Genomic DNA, 17697 nt, shown 5'->3' on the forward strand with positions numbered 1-17697 from the left:
TAAAAGAGTTCTTTGGAAATTCACCCTGGCAATATAAATTCATAGCTTATCTTCACAGGCATGGGACAAAGGACAGAACTCAAAGTCATCCCTCTGCTTACCTGAGACAAATGCGTATCTGATGTATCCGATTGCTTCCTCTGCCCAATAGTTTACGTAAAAATGCAGATTTACTGAGCCAGACTAAGGCATAAGTGACTATTCCCCTATCCTCCTCTCACATGTAAATTGTGTATTCAGTGAAAGGCTGACCAAAGACAAAGATTTATTCTTTTTTTTTTTTTTTTTTTTTTGAGATAGTCTTGCTCTGTCACTCAGGCTGAGGTGCAACAGCGCAATCTTGGCTCACTGGAACTTCCGCCTCCCTGGTTCAAGCGATTCTCCTCCATCAGTCTCCCAAGTAGCTGGGATTACAGGAACCTGCCACCACGCCCGACTAATTTTTTTTTTTTTTTTTTTTTTTTGAGACAGAGTCTCGCTCTGTCGCCCAGGCTGGAGTGCAGTGGCGCTATCTCGGCTCACTGCAAGCTCTGCCTCCCGGGTTCACGCCATTCTCCCGCCTCAGCCCCGAGTAGCTGGGACTACAGGTGCCCGTCACTACGCCCTGCTAATTTTTTGTATTTTTAGTAGAGACGGGGTTTCACCGTGTTAGCCAGGATGGTCTCCATCTCCTGACCTCGTGATCCGCCCGCCTCGGCCTCCCAAAGTGCTGGTATTACAGGCGTGAGCCACCGTGCCCGGCCCAATTTTTGTATTTTTTGTAGAGATGGGGTTTCTCCATGTTAGTCAGGCTGGTCTCGATCTCCTGACCTCACGGGATCCGCCCGCCTCGGCCTCCCAAAGTGCTGGGTTTACAGCCCTGAACCACTGTGCCTGGCCTCAAAGACTTATTCTTCATACAACTGTTCTTTTATCTACCTATTCTTCATACAACTGTCTTTTATCTACCTATGACCTGGAAGCCCCCTTACTTTGGATTGTCCTGCCTTTCCGGACCGAACCAACGTACATCTTACACGTATTTGTTGATGTCTCACCTCTCCCTGAAATGCATAAAAGCAAGCTGTACCCCAGCCACCTTGGGTGCATGTTGGTAGGACCTCTTGAGGCTGTCATGGGCACATCCTTAACCTTGGCAAAATAAGCTTTCTAAATTGATTGAGATCTGTCTCAGATACTTTTGGTTCACAGCGTTTTAAGAAGAAGAAATTATAATCATGGAGAAAGGCACTAAACAGATGGAACAGAAGCACTCAGCAAATGTGTAACAACAAAACACTTTTTAAGGCAAATTGCTTATTTAAAATAACAAAAAAAAATCTATAATCTATCATCAGCAATGTCAATAATTAGAGAAATATAAATTTAGTTATATTTTACAACACAGTGTTTACTAATTCCAGATTTAAAATGTTATAAGGATGCATCAGTTTATTTGATACTCAAAACTATCACATGAGTGAGGTACTGTTATTATCTTATTATATAGATGAATAAACTAAAATAGGTACATCATGTAACCGGTCCAAGACCTCACAGCTAAAAGATGGTGTAGCGAAGTAGCTGCTCTGGCTCCAGAGATGTGCTTCTCAATTTTAAATTAACAGCTACGACATCAACAACAAAAGCAATTTTACTTTGTCTAATTATAATATAGTCAAATTAAAATGAAAGAATAGAAAGTGACCAGAAGAACCTTAATTATTTTGGAAATAAGAGAAAAGCTTTTTTTCAGGAATCCTTGAATCAAAGAGAAAATATAAAGTAAACCATAAGAACCAAGATATTAGAGTAATGAAAAAATGCTTTGCATCAAAATCAATGGTGTTCAGCTGTAGTTAAGAAGAAATGTAAAACATTGAATGTGCTTATTACTAAAAGAAACAGCTAATATATTTTTTAAACCCCAACAAAATCAACTACAAATATTAAAAAAAAAGAATTAATAAGATGAAAGAGAAAATAAATTATTTAGGAACACAAAATAATATAAGAAAGAAAATAGTAAAAATAAGAACCAATAAAATAGGTGAAACTTTTGTGGGCATGATTTAGTACAAAGAGTGAGAGAGAACAAAATCGGGAGATAGGTGCTAACACAACACAGCCCACATCTGGAAGAAAAATTCCCATTTTAGAATATCATTGGAAATGAACTTTATGTCTATTAAAAAATTGTAAACAACCTTAAGAGCATACTTAGATAGCCACATGTACAACACAGGGGCCGGTGAGATTTTTTTTTCTAAGACTGGAAACCCAGGAACGTAAGGAAGGTGGGTATGTCAAAAATAGGACAAAGTAAATGAGTTGGCTGTTTAAATAACAGGCTCGAAAAAAAAAAATGCTTGGAGGATGGAAGGCAGTACTTACAATGAAAGTTTCCATTTCACATGAACAGAAAAACATAGGTAATTAAGAGTTCTCAGGCCGGGCGCGGTGGCTCAAGCCTGTAATCCCAGCACTTTGGGAGGCCGAGACGGGTGGATCACGAGGTCAGGAGATGGAGACCATCCTGGCTAACACGGTGAAACCCCGTCTCTACTAAAAAGTACAAAAAACTAGCTGGGCGCGGTGGCGGGCGTCTGTAGTCCCAGCTACTCGGGAGGCTGAGGCAGGAGAATGGCGGAAACCCGGGAGGTGGAGCTTGCAGTGAGCTGAGATCCGGCCACTGCACTCCAGCCTGGGCAGACAGAGTGAGACTCTTGTCTCAAAAAAAAAAAAAAAAAAAAAAGTTCTCAAATCCAAATTGATAACAAAAATATGAAAAGTTGCTCAAACTAAATAGAAATTAGATAACACAAGTTAAAACAAGCTAAATTTGTGTCTATCAAAATGACAAAAACTTTTAAAAGTTCTAAATATATTGCTGAAAGTAATTTGGAAAATATAGTATTCTCATATATTTCTGACAGGAATTTGAATGCCTAAAAACTTTTAGGAGAGCAATATGCTAATAGTTATTAAAATTAAAACTATCTGTCTGTGAACATTATCTGTATTTCCTTTGACTCAGGAAACTCACTCTAAGAAATTTATTTCAAATAAATAAAACCTCTCATATACAAAGATAGTTCCACCAGACAGAATCTTTTTTGTTTGTTTGTTTGTTTTTGAGGCAGGTCTTGCTCTGTTGCCCAGGCTGGAGTATAGTGGTGCAAACACAATTTATTGCAGCCTTGACCTCCTGGGCTCCAGTGATTCTCTTGCCTCAGTCTCCCTGTAGCTGGGACCACAGAGGTACACCACTATGCCTGGCTCATTTTTGTAGAGAAGGGGCTCACTAAGTTGCCCAGGCTGGTTTTGATCTCCTGGAGTCAAATGATCCTCCCGCCTCAGCCTTCCGAAACGCTCAGATTAGAGGTGTGAGCCACTGCTCCTAGCCTCTACCAGATTATTTATTGATATGTTTTTCACATGGGGGAAAAAAATAAACCATTAGCTGAGGGAACACCCATCATGGTGTAAAACGGTTGACTGAACTCTATCAGAACCACCCAATGGAAGCATGTACTGCTGACGTGGAAAAATCCCACCCTACTTTTCTTTGCCTGCATTTCCTATATAAAGGTAGGATCCTGCTTGTGTTTGTCAATTATTGATATTTACCTAGAGGATGTTCACTAAATTTGATGAGTAACTTTAGGACAATTGTACTTAAAATATGAACGATGCGGCACACACAGGCTTCACTTCGGGGAGTCAAAAGACAGTTTGGAAGAGACAGGAAGAGTTGTTCACTTAAGGTTAGGATGCTGCAGATAGAGAGCAAATGATGACTTTGGATATGAACTGCAAGTCTAAAGTAATATAGTGGGGGTACTCTGAATTGCAGCTGATTGCAAATAAGCTGTTTCCATTAAAAAAAAAAAAATCCAGGTGGCATGGAGAGTAATATCACAGACTCACTTAAAAAATGATTAACAATTCTCCAAAGGAAAATCAGGGAGGCTACCTAGGCAGTATATAAAACAACAAAGCCCATATCTTTCGGATTCTAAAAATCCCATGAATCTAGAGGTGGATAACAATTTACGTGGCCTGTGGAATAAAAGACTACTTTAAGCCCTGTATTTTCTTCTCGTTCTTCACTTTATTTAGCTGCAAACTCCGTGATCAATAAAATGAAAACAGTATTGTGAAGCCCCTCTTATCAATGAAATCAAAGAAAGAATAAGAATGAAAAATGAGTGAGAACTTTTGTTTTGGAGTAAAGATTGTGGTCTTTACCTGTGCAATAAATTGCTCACATATTTCATTGTCGTTTTTCTCACAATTGCTTGAAGAAAAATACTCTCTGCACACCCGGATTTGGGTTTTCCCTTGCACAGGTTGGCCAAAGGTGTACCTAATAGGGGAAGGTGTAGTTATGATTACAGACAACCAATACCATAGCCATATTTTATGATCTTCTTCAGAAATTACGTAGGAAGTCTCTAAACTATGAGTAACCCAGTCTAACCAAATTGAATTAGGAATTCTCACCTACTGGTGAGGCTTTAGGTTCCCCACAGAATTCAGGTTAAACTGGGCATTTGATCTCTTAGGAGGATTTGGCTGCTTTTTAAAAAATCGAATTCAGGGTAAGGCAGAATCTAAAATAATCTAAAGTCTCATTGAATATGATTTAATGCTTAAACTGAGTTTTTTAAAAATATATTTTAATCTGATAGAAACATCATAACATTATAGCACTTTCCCTTCTATCAGAAAAATATATATGTATATCAAACTTGGATGATTCAGGATCTTGAAATATTTCCACATCAGTATTTTAAGCATGAGTTTTTATTTATCACTCAATAAATATAAAGGCTGTGGGGCTTGGCATGAACTGGTTATGCTTTGACCAAAAATATAATACCTTATGGGGTGGGTTTGAGTATCTCATTTTCTCCTAAAACACAAAACTACAACACAAGATTTGTAAAGGTTCAGCCAAAGGCAAATCTAGTTAATTGGAGTTTTTCGTTTTGTTAATAGATAACAAGTGTAAAACTAGCATATAATAAAAGTGAATATTATTTTCACAGATTAGAATACTTTTTTCTAATTGTTGGACACTGATATATATCATTTATTTTTCCCAGTGACCCTGATTTGTAAAATGAGGTCAAGTAACTTACTTCTCCACATTGTAATTGATGAAACTAAAATTCGGACTCAGATCTGCCTCACTCCGTGGCCTGTGCCCTTTTCTTTCCACTCACCTTTTTCTCTTTCTATTTAAACATTCCTAACACTTCTGAGATTCTGGGTCAATTCACATCAATAAACTCATGTGTCAGGTTTCATGATTATATAAAGGCCAGACTTAGATCTGGCCACACGTATTTCTTCTTATTTCTGAACATTTCTTCTTATTTCTACTTAATGTCTTTTATTTATAAAATAAAACTCTTACTGCAGTGTTATCTGTAAGCTAACATATGCCCATAAGACAGGTAGCTTAAATGTTTAAAACAGGACAGAATAAACATTCTCCCTTTGTTTGTGATTTGAAAAGCTTTCTGTGAATGCTAATGCAGTGTGTTAAAATCTCTTTGCCTATAGGTAAATTTTCTTCCCTCTCAAAAGCCTAAGTCATCTCTGAGATGGTTTGCTAAACTAATCCAATTTTTTCTTGTTTTCTCTAGCCCTTCTAAGCTAAATCCCAGAAAGGACTAAAGAAACACAGACACAGTATCATACAATTTGAGATGAACCAATTTGGTGTGAACCTTCTAGAAGCAGTGCTCTCACAATCTGCCCAGAAATAACTTTGTAGCAAGCACAGCTGCAGTCTAGCTGCCTGGCCTCTTGGCAGGGTATTATTATTGCTGATACTGATTTACTCCTTAATGTGACTCTATCCAGAATACAATATTAAAGAAATTTCAAGAAATCAGGTTTGCAAGTTTTTTCCAAAGGCCAGGCTTGAGAAACATTTTTTTTCTCTCCCAATGTGTTGTAGTTTTTTTTAGTATACTATTGTGCAGATAAATAAATGAGATGTTAATGCCGTTGAAAGCTCTGGCTTTGTGTATGGCCTTTCTAGCGAAACCAGTTTAGGACTCTGGATTTCTTCCAGCTTATATTTAACACCTCATCATTTTCAACATCAACGATCTACACTCTCTCATCTATTACGTATATTAAATTCTGGTATTTTCAACTACTCTTCATTAAAACCCAGAAAAAAATTTATAATCGTTTCCTAAAGTCAAAACAAGATTTGAAATGCTGCTGAAAACTGATTTCCAAGATTCAAGATTCTCTGGGGCATCAAAGGCATCTGAAGAACCACCCTTGCACGTTCATTAGACAGCCCTTTAACCAATGTATCTTTAATAGACTGCTGAAAATACTCAAAGGCAAGTAATCTTCACCTCATAAGTTAAATAAAGTGTTTAACAAATATGACAAATATTAATATTGTTAACTGTTTTTATAAAGTATATGACAGTTATTGATTAGGAGAGTAGTTTTGAAACTGAGCAACCTAGGTCTAAATCCTAGTTCTGCCATCAACAAGCTCCATTACTGTCGGTAAGTTATTTTAATTCTCTGTATCTTATTATCTTTCTTCATAAAATAGAGATGACAATAGCTCCTATCTCATAGCACTGTGGTAATAATATACGCAAAGCTTAAAAACTAGTTGACATTCAAAAATGTTAGCTGTTTTGTTTGTGTGTTTGTTTGTTTGTTTTTTCTGAGACGGCATTTCACTCAGTTGCCCAGGCTGGAGTGAGGCGGCACGATCTCAGCTCACTGCAACCTCCGCCTCCTGGGTGCAAGCAATTCTCCTGCCTCAGCCTCCCGAGTAGCTGGGATTACAGGCGCCTGCCATCACGCCCATCTAATTTTTTGTATTTTTAGTAGAGATGGGGTTTCACTATGTTGGCCAGGCTGGTCTCGAACTCCTGACCTCAGGTGATCCCCCCCACCTTGGCCTCCCAAAGTGCTGGAATTACAGGCGTGAGCCACCGTGCCTGGCCAATTGTTTATAAATTATTATTAGAAATTTGAGAAAAGGCATTAAAAAAGGGGAAAAAATTAAAAATAATTTTCCAAAAACAAAATACAAATTTCTGAAATCATGTATTTTTTTACATTAAGATAATTCAAATAATTCAGATTAAATTGATATGATGCCTTATCTTCACTTTGCCATTTCAATAGCTCATATTCTTATTTTAATGAAAATATGCCATGATAGTGAAGATTCAATGAGACAATGTCATACCAGCTGCTAGAATTCTACATTGGCACAACATGTTTAGTGAGGAGTATGGCAATCAGAAGACTAAAAGAATGTTACAGATTTTGTCTTGGTAATTCCTTTTCTGGAAATCTTTCTTAAGAATTTTTAATTCAAAAGCTACCTATTATATGTTATACACAAAGACATATACTGCAAAATTACTAATTACCAGGAAAACAAAATGAAACAGGCAACATATTATATAATAAAATAATTAAATTTGATACAGTCACATATAAATATGTTTGTGCAACAGAAAATTGGAATTAATGAAAAGATTGGCATAATATGAAAACATGTTTTCTTATTATAATAAATAGAAAAGTATGATTGCAGTCATGGAAAATATTCATTAAAATTAGAGGAAACTTACAATGTTAGTGACATTACAATGTTAATGGCAGTTGGTCAAATTAATAATAGGTAATGTCTTGTATTTTTCTCTATATTTTTTCAAATATTCTATAATGAGGATTCATTGCTTCTCTAATGACATTAACGTAAGCATATAAATAATTAAAGTTTCATGGTTAATCTCACATCTCATTCTCTCTGAGCTTTGTTTTCTTGTGAAGGTAAATCCCCTGAATAAATACTTACTTAGCACAAACATCCACTTGGAATTCATCATCTGAAATAGTTACTATTTGTGGTGCACTGACCGTAACTTCAAACTTGGGCAACACTGGAAACAAAGAGAAATATACTTTAGCCTGCACAAACACAGGAAATTGCAGTCTTATAGCTTACTATGATTCCTTGTACCCTCCATCTGTACGAGCTATGTATCATTTGCCCCAAATTGTGTGGCACCATTCTACATGGTGGTGTCTCACTAATGATTAATTCTTCCTCTTTCTTTTCTTTTCCCTATCCTCAGAATTTCACATTTTGTTTCTTTTTGCTTGTTTGAGATGGAGTCTCACTCTGTTGCCCAGGCTGGAGTGCAGTGGTGCAATCTCGGCTCACTGCAACCTCTGCCTACAGGGTTCAAGCCATTCTCATTCTCCTGCCTCAGCCTCTTGAGTAGCTGGGATTACAGGCATGCATGATCATGCTAGGCTAATTTTTATATTTTTAGTAGAGACTGGATTTCATCATGTTGGCCAGGCTGGTCCCGAACTCCTGACCTCATGATCCACCCGCCTCAGTCTCTCAAAGTGCTGGGATTACAGGCGTGAGCCACCATACCCAGCCTCACATTTTGTTTCTATTGCAATCTCTTAGATCTCTCCTAGAAGACTGTGGGGATTCTAGGAAAAAATGTGTATTTTTCTAGGGGGAAAAAGAAGGCAGGAATCAGAATAAGGATACTGGGGAAGGAATGAGGAGCAGCAAAGTACTGATGACGAAGCCAACCAGGTCAAGGAAGGGAGATCAGGGAGATAAAGAAAATCAGATCAAGCTTCACCTACTCCTGCCTAAGTGTAACATAAATGTTGTTTTGTTCCATCCTTTAAACCCTTCATCTACATAGGACAACTACAAATAGCAACTGGTTACCATATCTTTTAACAGCAAATTGGTGTGTCACTGTCTTCCCTGAGTTTTTTTTCACAACAATCCAGTAATCTCCAAATATTGGTTCCGAAATCAATTGGAATGAGAGTTGGGTAATATTTCGGAAAGAAGTCACATTTTGCCATTGAAAAATCCGATTGTTTTGAGGATCCTAGAAAATAATGAAAAAAAAAAAAACAATCAGAGTTTGCATGAGAGCATTACCCTTTGCTGAGATATTTTGGATCGTTTCTATAGTTGTTGGAAGTAAAGAAAATGTGATCATTTTATTGCACTAATTATCTCAAATTGTAGAAGCAGCATAACTTCCTCAATGCATTCAATTCCAATCTTAACGTATATCTCACTTAAACCCAAAATGGCTAACAGTTCCATAGTTAAAGTTCCATAGTTAAAGAATTAGAAACTTATTTTGCTTGCTTCAGAGTGGTGCTGTCCAAAGCGATGAACTCACACCAAAAGGGTCACAAAGAAACACATGCTAACAAATGCTTATAAAAATTGCCACGGGTTTTTATTTAGTCTCTACATAAGTTGGTCATGAATTGCACACTTTGCATGCAAGAGCTGCTAAGTGGAAGTTGTATGACAAGAGAGGATTGATGATGCCAATATAAATAAATTTATTAACTTATTAATAAATTCTAGAAACAATGTATATTTTCTAGGGGGAAAAAGAAAATAAATTTATTGATATCATTCAGCTGTGATTAAAGAAATCCTGACTAAAAAGATCTCCATAAAAAGACAAAAATGTACTTCACTACTCACTACAATTTTTTTTTCTTTCCTCTACTGTAAAGTCTAAAAAGCTAGAGGCCAGGCACAGTGGTTCATATCTATGTTCCCAGCAGTTTGGGAGGCTGAGGTTGGAGGATTGCTTGAGCCCAGGAGTACATGACCAGCCCGGGCAACAAAGTGAGAACATGTCTCTACAAAAAAATTAAAAATTAAAAATTAGTAAAGCATGGTGGCTATTTTTGTTTTCCTGTGTAGCTCTGGTCCCAGCTATACAACAGGTTGAGGCAGGAGGATTGCTTGAGCTCAGGAAATTGAGACCGCAGTGAGCCGTGTTCACATCATTGCACTCCATTCTACACAACAGAGCAAGACCTTGACTCAAAACAAAACAAAACAAAACAAATCTTAAGGCTGAATTAATATCTCAGACTTCCTTTCAGTTAGAGTTGTACAAGTGACAAAGTGTTGGTTGATTAAGTGTAAGAGGAAGTCACTGGTTAGAAATTCTCTCTAAAAGAATCAGGCCTAGTTGGCAATACATTGAGGGTAGCAGAGAGGTTAAGCAGAAAAAGCCTGGATCCTTGGCAGCACTGTGTTGTTGCTAAGTGTCTACACTCAGACTTAGTGGTTTGTGAAAACAAAGAATCTTTACTCGTTTAAGTCAACTTTAGTTAAGCTTTCTGTTACTTTCAATGGAATGCAATGTTAGCTGAATCAGGATGTGATGGAAATACTATTTATAGATTACTGATAATGCAGACAACATGAAAATGACTGACATGATAATTTTTCTACTATAAGGATGAGCTTAGTGTAGGATACACCTCTGTAACAAAGTCAAAGCCATCTAAATTATACAAAGACTATTTGATGCACATATTTACATACATAATTACTAGTGCTGAGCCTGGATCTCAGTGTACCCATCTTCAGACATAGCTAGCAATACTGTTGCACATTGTGTGTAACAGATTAAAATACATATGTTGGAGTTGGTTGATACAATTTTTTACTGATAAGCATATGACTTCAAATAAGTTTGAAGACCCCACTATTCTAGAGACTAGAACAGTTAGGAAGAGCCTCCCTTAATTATTTTCTAAAAACAGAGTCAGTTTTATAATAATATCACCTTCTAGCATATTTCAGAATTTTTAGATGTTTGTGTTTTCTATTTCCTTAAAACAAGAAGTGGCTAAATTAAGATTGAGAATGGCCAGCAGCCAAAATTAAGCAATTTCAGGCAAGGACATCGCTTAGAAAAATCTCAATGCTTTATTCTCCATAAAAACCAAGATAATGCATTTGCCACACGGCTTATACCAAAAGCAGCAGTACTTGATTTAGACCTTCATCTGATGCCTTACATTGTGTATGCACATAAAGGCTTTCACTTCCCCTTATTTTAGTCATCTTAATTTCTAATTATGAATTATAAAAACCAAAACAAATCACCTTTATCTAAATATTTTAAAAGAATGAATGTAAAAAGCAGGTATCTTACCTGAACTGTGATTAAAGGATACTGAAAGAGGAAAAAACAATACAGATTAATACTGTAATAGCACATTATTTTTTGCCAAATACTGCATTGCAAAGCTCTAAATATGTCTTAATTTAAGTATCAAAACCTAGGCTTTACCTCCCCGGAGGACAACATTTCTATGGCTAAAGATGCCAAGAAAATCACAAATGCGAAATAAATCCCAAACATCTTCTGGGAAGGAGAAAGCAGGTTCCATACAACCTATGTTTACTTTACATAATGAACAGGCCTAAAAAATATACATCAACTCACTACAAATGAAAGTTTTCCATTTAAATGTGAGGTTAGCATTGAAGCTATACCCATAAAGTACCCTACATTGGAGCCTCATTTCCACATATGTGGAAAGCTTCCTGAAGAAGCTTTATGTAGCAATGGATTTGTCTAATTGTACCACTAGAAATTATTGAACTCACCAAATCTTCAACAGCCTTGAACTTGGTATCCAGGGTCACAATGCGAAACTGAACTAAAAGAGATAGAGAGAGAGAGAGAGAGCGGGGGATCATTTTTTGTTGTTATTGTTATTTTCCCTCCAGGTATGATTGCTTGTAAACAGAGAAATTAATTGCCTTGCAATCATGGAATACTACGCTCCCTTCTCCCCTGGCTCTGACTTGACTCTTTCAGATTGGGGTTTCATTGGGAAAGATCTCTTATTGCACGTTGATAATTCCTCTCTTCAGGATGCTCTGCTGTGACCAAGGCTGACACTAGCAGCTACTACTGCTGGGAACTTTTGCCCTTATAGCCCATAGAGAGATCTTCAGCATTGGTGACAGAATTAGTCACAGAAGGATAAATGTGAAATACATACGGCAGGAGATAAACATAATTTTCCTGAAAAAATGTATTGATGCTAGCAAACATTAATTTTAGCAGAATTCTAGAAAAACTATCTTAGCCAACTTTGTATACATAATTTTCATCATAGCATTTTAGTGAGTCCAAAAGAGAAAATATAATTTAGCAAAAATCTCACTATAAGAATTCTGAGTTTAGTTCTATTTATTTTCAATAAATGATATATTATAATAACCAGAATTAAACGTAGAGATGCTTTCTTCCAACTCTTTAATTTTACGAATGAGAAAACTAAGTCCTAAATAACAGAATTTACTTTGCAAAAGCCAATTATTTACTAACAGATCCAAGACCAAAACTAAACCCTCTGAATCTTGATTTGGTGTTCTTTCTGCTACCTTCTACGTACAACAACAATAAAGAAACTAGAAGGGCTTTACCTAGGTTATCAGATTCATTATTACTTCTACTAGTATGAATAATAGTGATAATAATATTAGTTAGGGGTCTTTACTGAATGTTAGGCACTATTTTACATTGACTATCTTATTTTACTCTAACAATATTTCTACAAGTGAAACACTTTTATTTCCATTTTGCAGGTGAAATAACTGAGCCTTAAATAGAGAATTAATTATCTTGCCCAATTGGTAAGTTATGGAGCAAAGATTCAAACCAAACAATTGTCCTCCAAATCCTACAGTTGTAGCCATTACATTATATAGGCCTATCGCTAGAATTTGTAAACACTGAAAATGGTATTGAAAATTTTATGAAGCAAAGCATTCAATTACTGATGTTGGAGGGTACTCTTTCATAACTGACCCAGGCAACCAATAAGAATTCCAGAAATTCACAATTCCATGATGTTAAGAATCAATTTAAGAGTAAAATTCAAGTTTGAATTGCTCTTAATTTGGTGAATGCATTTCTGAAGCCAATGATACTAAGGAAACACAAATATTTACTTACCATTCTCTCCTGATTTATAGATGGGTTTATCTGTCTGTATAAAGGTTGCCTTCTCCTCTGAAATGACTGCTACAGATCTTCTCTCAGAGATTTGATGAGTATCTCCCTTAGCCAGCAAGGTAATAAAAGCCAACTGTTCAGATGACTTCTGAGAGACCTTTTTATGTGGAAGAGCAGAGAATGAAGAAATTATTTTTGGATGTTAAGATGGTGAACAATGTCTTAATTTGGTTTCTTACAATAAGAGAGACTTGTAAACCTACGTTTTCCTAATGAGAGACAGTGATTCCCTGTTATAATTCCTTTATTTAGCGTGAGGACACTTTCTAAGAAACTTTTTTCTTATATCTTCTTGCCTTTTGTTTATGGTTTTTGTTGCCCTGAGTCCCAACCCTTCTCTTCTTTGCTTACATTCTCTTTCCTCAAATTGTGGAACAATTTTACTATCTAAAAAAAGCTTTTACTGTTACCTCATTACATCTTTTTATGATAGAAGTATGGCAGTATTTCCCAAGTTTTGTTGCATGTGAAAATTTTCTTTATTTCTTGACTTCCAGGTATTATCCAATTTTCTTTCCTACCTTTTACAATTCATCCCCAACCAAGATTTGTTACCACTCTAAAAATAATTTTTAAAAAATAATTTCATCTTTCCATCTGAAGTCCTGAAATGTCAAATTCAATGCCTGACCTTGAAATCTGCACAAGCATAGAAGTTATCTTCTTCCACAAACTGGTCAAAAATAGTGGTATTGGATCCATCATATTCTAAGACGACACTCAAGGATACAGATTCATTAAGTTTTAAGAGGTGGAGACAAGCTTTTCCTGCAGAATCACTCTGAATCACAGAGGAGACCCATAGGATATATTGCCTATGCAAAGAAAGTAACTGACACTGTAAACACATGTAGGAGAAATGGAGAACATCCACAGAAAGCATCTTTACCTTACTGAAATATCCCTGAAATATGTACCTTTTTCACAGATGGTATTACAGTAAACTTAGGCACAGAGAAGTATCTTAAGAAAAAGAGGTCAATTGTCTTTATATTTACTCAAAATTTATAGAACAAACAAACCAGCACTCAGTCTCAGAAGGTGAAATGGTAAAAATGTAATTTACATTTCAACATGAAACATATTTCATGAGATCATTTTGTTAGTACTTTGCTATACATAGTGCAATATTTCCTTACGGTTCTGAAGCCACAGCAGCAGTAAAATGAAGAAAAAAGGTGCTCAGGAGAAAAGTAGCCACCATTTTATCCAGATGCCTGAGTAATAAAGATTTCAAGAGAAATTTTCTCACGGTCCCTTTCTCACTCTCAATAGAAATTAGCTACCTCAACTCTCCACTTTCCTTACTTCCTTCTGCTCTACCTCTCTCTGTATATTGTTGCTTTTATAGTCATACACAATGGAAGACCAATTACTTTTTGGAGCAAGTACCATGGAATCCACCAATCACATTTAGATCACCTCTCCTGTTACTTCTCCGAAAGGTGTCACTTTATATGCAACTTCCTGCTTAAGTTCACTGGACCCTGCTCTGTTTTTAGAATCAGCAGCACAAGTTGTACAGGAAGAAAGAGAAGAACAAAGAAAATAGTTGTGTGACAGGGGTTCATTAGTTTATTTCAGCATCACACTCACAGGGTTGACCGCAGTATCAAAAGCATTACTACCTAGGAATTAGCAGTTAGAAGAAAAATACCTCTCCAAAGAGCTGTTACCACACCAATTCCCAAAACATAAATTTTCCAGGCTTCTGAGAGAAGTAGCATTACTGGTTTTGCCAAAACATTAATACAAACCAAACAGATATTCAACAAAAGCTTATTTTACAGATAATTGAAACTGTTAAGTTACTCTTTTATAATTTCATAATACAAAATTCAGCATTAAAAATGTTGATCTGTGTTTAACATTTAATGTGACTATCTTAGTGAGGTCTTCTCACAATGTTCAATGTCCTTTTCTACCCTCAATATAATGAGAAAAAAATGAAAGAAAAGGTGAAGCGCACACACACACACACACACACACACACACACACACATTTCTTGGCCAAAAAAAAAAAGAAGAAAATAAATTCTTTACCATTATTTTGATTGCAAAACATTTTTTACAAAGCACATGAACCATACCAAGGAAACTAGGAAACCCTTGATAACATCTTTAGTGTGTTAATTCTCCCATTTGTATTGTCTTTCCCTTTTTTTTTCTTAAAAACATTCCTCTCACTTTAAGTATTGATGGAGTTAATGCATATGGCTTAAAGAAGGTTACATTGGGTAAGAAAAGACAGAAACTGGATTTGATCTTTTGGAAATAGGCCTGAAACAGCAAACACAAAGTAAAGAACAACAAAACCAATTAGAACCTAAAAATTGAGGAGCTGTGATGGCACTAACACGCAGGTAACCATGAAGTCTGGGGAAGGTGAGAACAGGGGCTCCTTGTTGACCATATTTCATGTTCTAACACAGAATTGTAGTCATAAAAATTCTGACCATCTTACTCTCTCAGTAGAGTTGAGACATTGCTCTCTTACCCATCCCCACTTAGGATTTTGTTTATGTGTGCCTTTTCTCTAACCTGCATAGGACCCCAACTCTCTGAAAATCTCTGTTACCGAAGTCAGTCTTCAATTGCCGGCCAGCCCTGCCAGCAATTGGAATATTTTCTTTTTTTCTTTCCATTGCAATATCAAATTGTTAGTCTTCATTTTTGACCAAATCCTTTGCTCTGATAGCACATTAGATTATTATTAGAGCCACTCTTCACACTCCTCTCTACATGCTTATTAAGTAAAGTGAGTCACTAGCTTCCAAAACAACTAAAACTCACCAGCATTCAAGACAAATAGAACAACAAGGTAAATTGTTTATAAATCAAAGCAACCAATTCTTCATCCCTAAGGCTGGTAAGTCTAAAGTAATAAAATTTCTCTAAAGTATTTTTATTTTTCAAATGTAAAATTTTTATGCTAAATAAATGAGTTTATTGATCTTAAATTTAATAAGGCAATTTACTGCTAACAGAAATATAGGAAAAAAATAAGATAAAATGTTATTTTAATTATCTTGGGATAAATAATTATCTTGGGACCTAGCATGTTTTCATGATAGCTCTCTCTTCAAATATAGAATACTCCTAAATAATTTTACCCGATTAACATGGTCTTCAGGTTAATGGACTCTTATCTCAGAAAATTCAGATATGGTTCCAAGAGTATCTATTGAGTGCTTCTTATGTATCAGCAATAATGCTAGGCTCTAGGGATAACAAGATGAATAAGAAGATTCTCTAAAAAAAATTTACCCCTTATTAGAGAAGGTAAGAAAGGAAGAAAAAACAGCAAGGAGGAAGGAAGGAAAGAAAGAGGGAAGGAAGAGAGGAAAGGAGAGAAGTAGGACAGGAGGGGGAGGAATAAAGGGAGAGTGAGGATGAAGGAAGGGAGGAAATACGGAAGTGGAGCATTTGCTGAGTATTTAATATGTAGCAGTCTGTGTGCCATGTGCTGGTATTTATAGTATCTCATTTAATCGTCAGAAAACACAATTTGGAATTTATTTACCCTCACTTTCTAGACAAGAAAAATACAGTATCAGAAAAAGTCATTGATTTCCATAGGGTCACCCAGACATAAGTGGCTGGGAAAAATTTCTTTTAGCAAACATAGATTAAACAAGATCAAAGGACATCTTCAAATACAAGAATATAAAAAGACATGAATTGATGTGCTATGTCTTTATATAGTAAGTTTCTGCTGAGCAAAGAGATATGGAAAACAGATACTACATCATCATCACTTGACAGATTCAATACTATTTAGGTTATTGGTGTTCACTTCTGTAGTAATACCTCTATTTACTCATTTATTTAGTTTGTTTTACTGAATACCTACTATCTGCCAGCATTATGGTAGATGGCGGGCATGAAAAGGTGAAGGTAAGTTGTTGGAGTTATCCTATCAGGAAATACAGAGGTTAATTAATTGCACTTAATTATCTCGTTATAATCATGATAAGTGTTACAGAGGAGACAATTATAAAGTGTCATGGGAATGCCTGTTGAGAAGGACTAAGTATTAGACCTCATCCTGGTGACAAACAGATGAATAAGACCATTTCTTTCCCAAGAATAGTTCACCATCCACTCAGTGGGATGTGTAATTATACATTGCAATGTCAAGTGATACTAAGAATATTCTACAATTGGAACTATGAGCAGTGCTTTATAGAATCTCATTAAAATTATAAATTAGAAAGTTGGAAAGAAATTAATAAGGAGATAATATTAGAATTGGAAATATTAACTTGATTAGAAATTTTCTAGGTAGAGTAGAAACTGAAGAAATGGTTACTGAAGTAATATCTTTAAAGAACATTGTAGAATTATAATCAAATATTGTGTGTTTTGAAAATAATAGCAGTTTCAGTTTTGCTGAAGAAAAGAGTGTGGTATGAAGTAACATTCATTCAATGAGCCTATTGGAAGAGTTGTGGTTACCTTGTGAAAGGTCTTTTACTTGTGCTTAGGAGTTTGAATGTTATAGTGAAGAACAGTGGATATTATTCTTATACTCCACAGAGAACAAAAAAGAGTGAGAGTAGAATAATGGTAGGAAAACCACATAAGCATATGCTTATGGGCATGGTGGCTCATGCCTGTAATCCCAGCACTTTGGGAGGCTGAGGTGGGCAGATTGCTTGAGCTAGGAGTCTGAGACCAGCCTGGGCAACATGGCAAAAACCCAATACTGCCAAAAAAAAAAAAAAAAAAAATTAGCCAGGTGTGGTGCATGAGCCTATAGTCTCAGCTACTCAGAAGGCTGAGGTGGGAGGATCGCTTGAGCCCA

General features: G+C 36.0%; 1 protein-coding gene across 1 annotated transcript in view; it reads right to left on the reverse strand.

Annotated features, from left to right (window-relative positions):
• LOC105499898 (ovostatin homolog 2) overlaps positions 1 to 14200 on the reverse strand; it is a 49389-nt gene extending 35189 nt beyond the window's left edge. Inside the window, exons 1-8 of the mRNA XM_011772759.2 lie at positions 14030 to 14200; positions 13522 to 13705; positions 12831 to 12987; positions 11471 to 11523; positions 11013 to 11033; positions 8750 to 8918; positions 7847 to 7931; positions 4231 to 4348 (exon numbers count right to left, since the gene is read on the reverse strand). Coding sequence (XP_011771061.2) covers positions 4231 to 4348; positions 7847 to 7931; positions 8750 to 8918; positions 11013 to 11033; positions 11471 to 11523; positions 12831 to 12987; positions 13522 to 13705; positions 14030 to 14094 — 852 coding nt within the window. The 5' untranslated portion in view covers positions 14095 to 14200. The remainder of the gene's footprint in view (positions 1 to 4230; positions 4349 to 7846; positions 7932 to 8749; positions 8919 to 11012; positions 11034 to 11470; positions 11524 to 12830; positions 12988 to 13521; positions 13706 to 14029) is intronic.
• Between the last annotated feature and the right edge of the window lie 3497 nt (positions 14201 to 17697).

The sequence above is a fragment of the Macaca nemestrina genome, chromosome 10 (genome assembly GCF_043159975.1).
Source record: "Macaca nemestrina isolate mMacNem1 chromosome 10, mMacNem.hap1, whole genome shotgun sequence".
Classification (NCBI taxonomy): domain Eukaryota; kingdom Metazoa; phylum Chordata; class Mammalia; order Primates; family Cercopithecidae; genus Macaca; species Macaca nemestrina.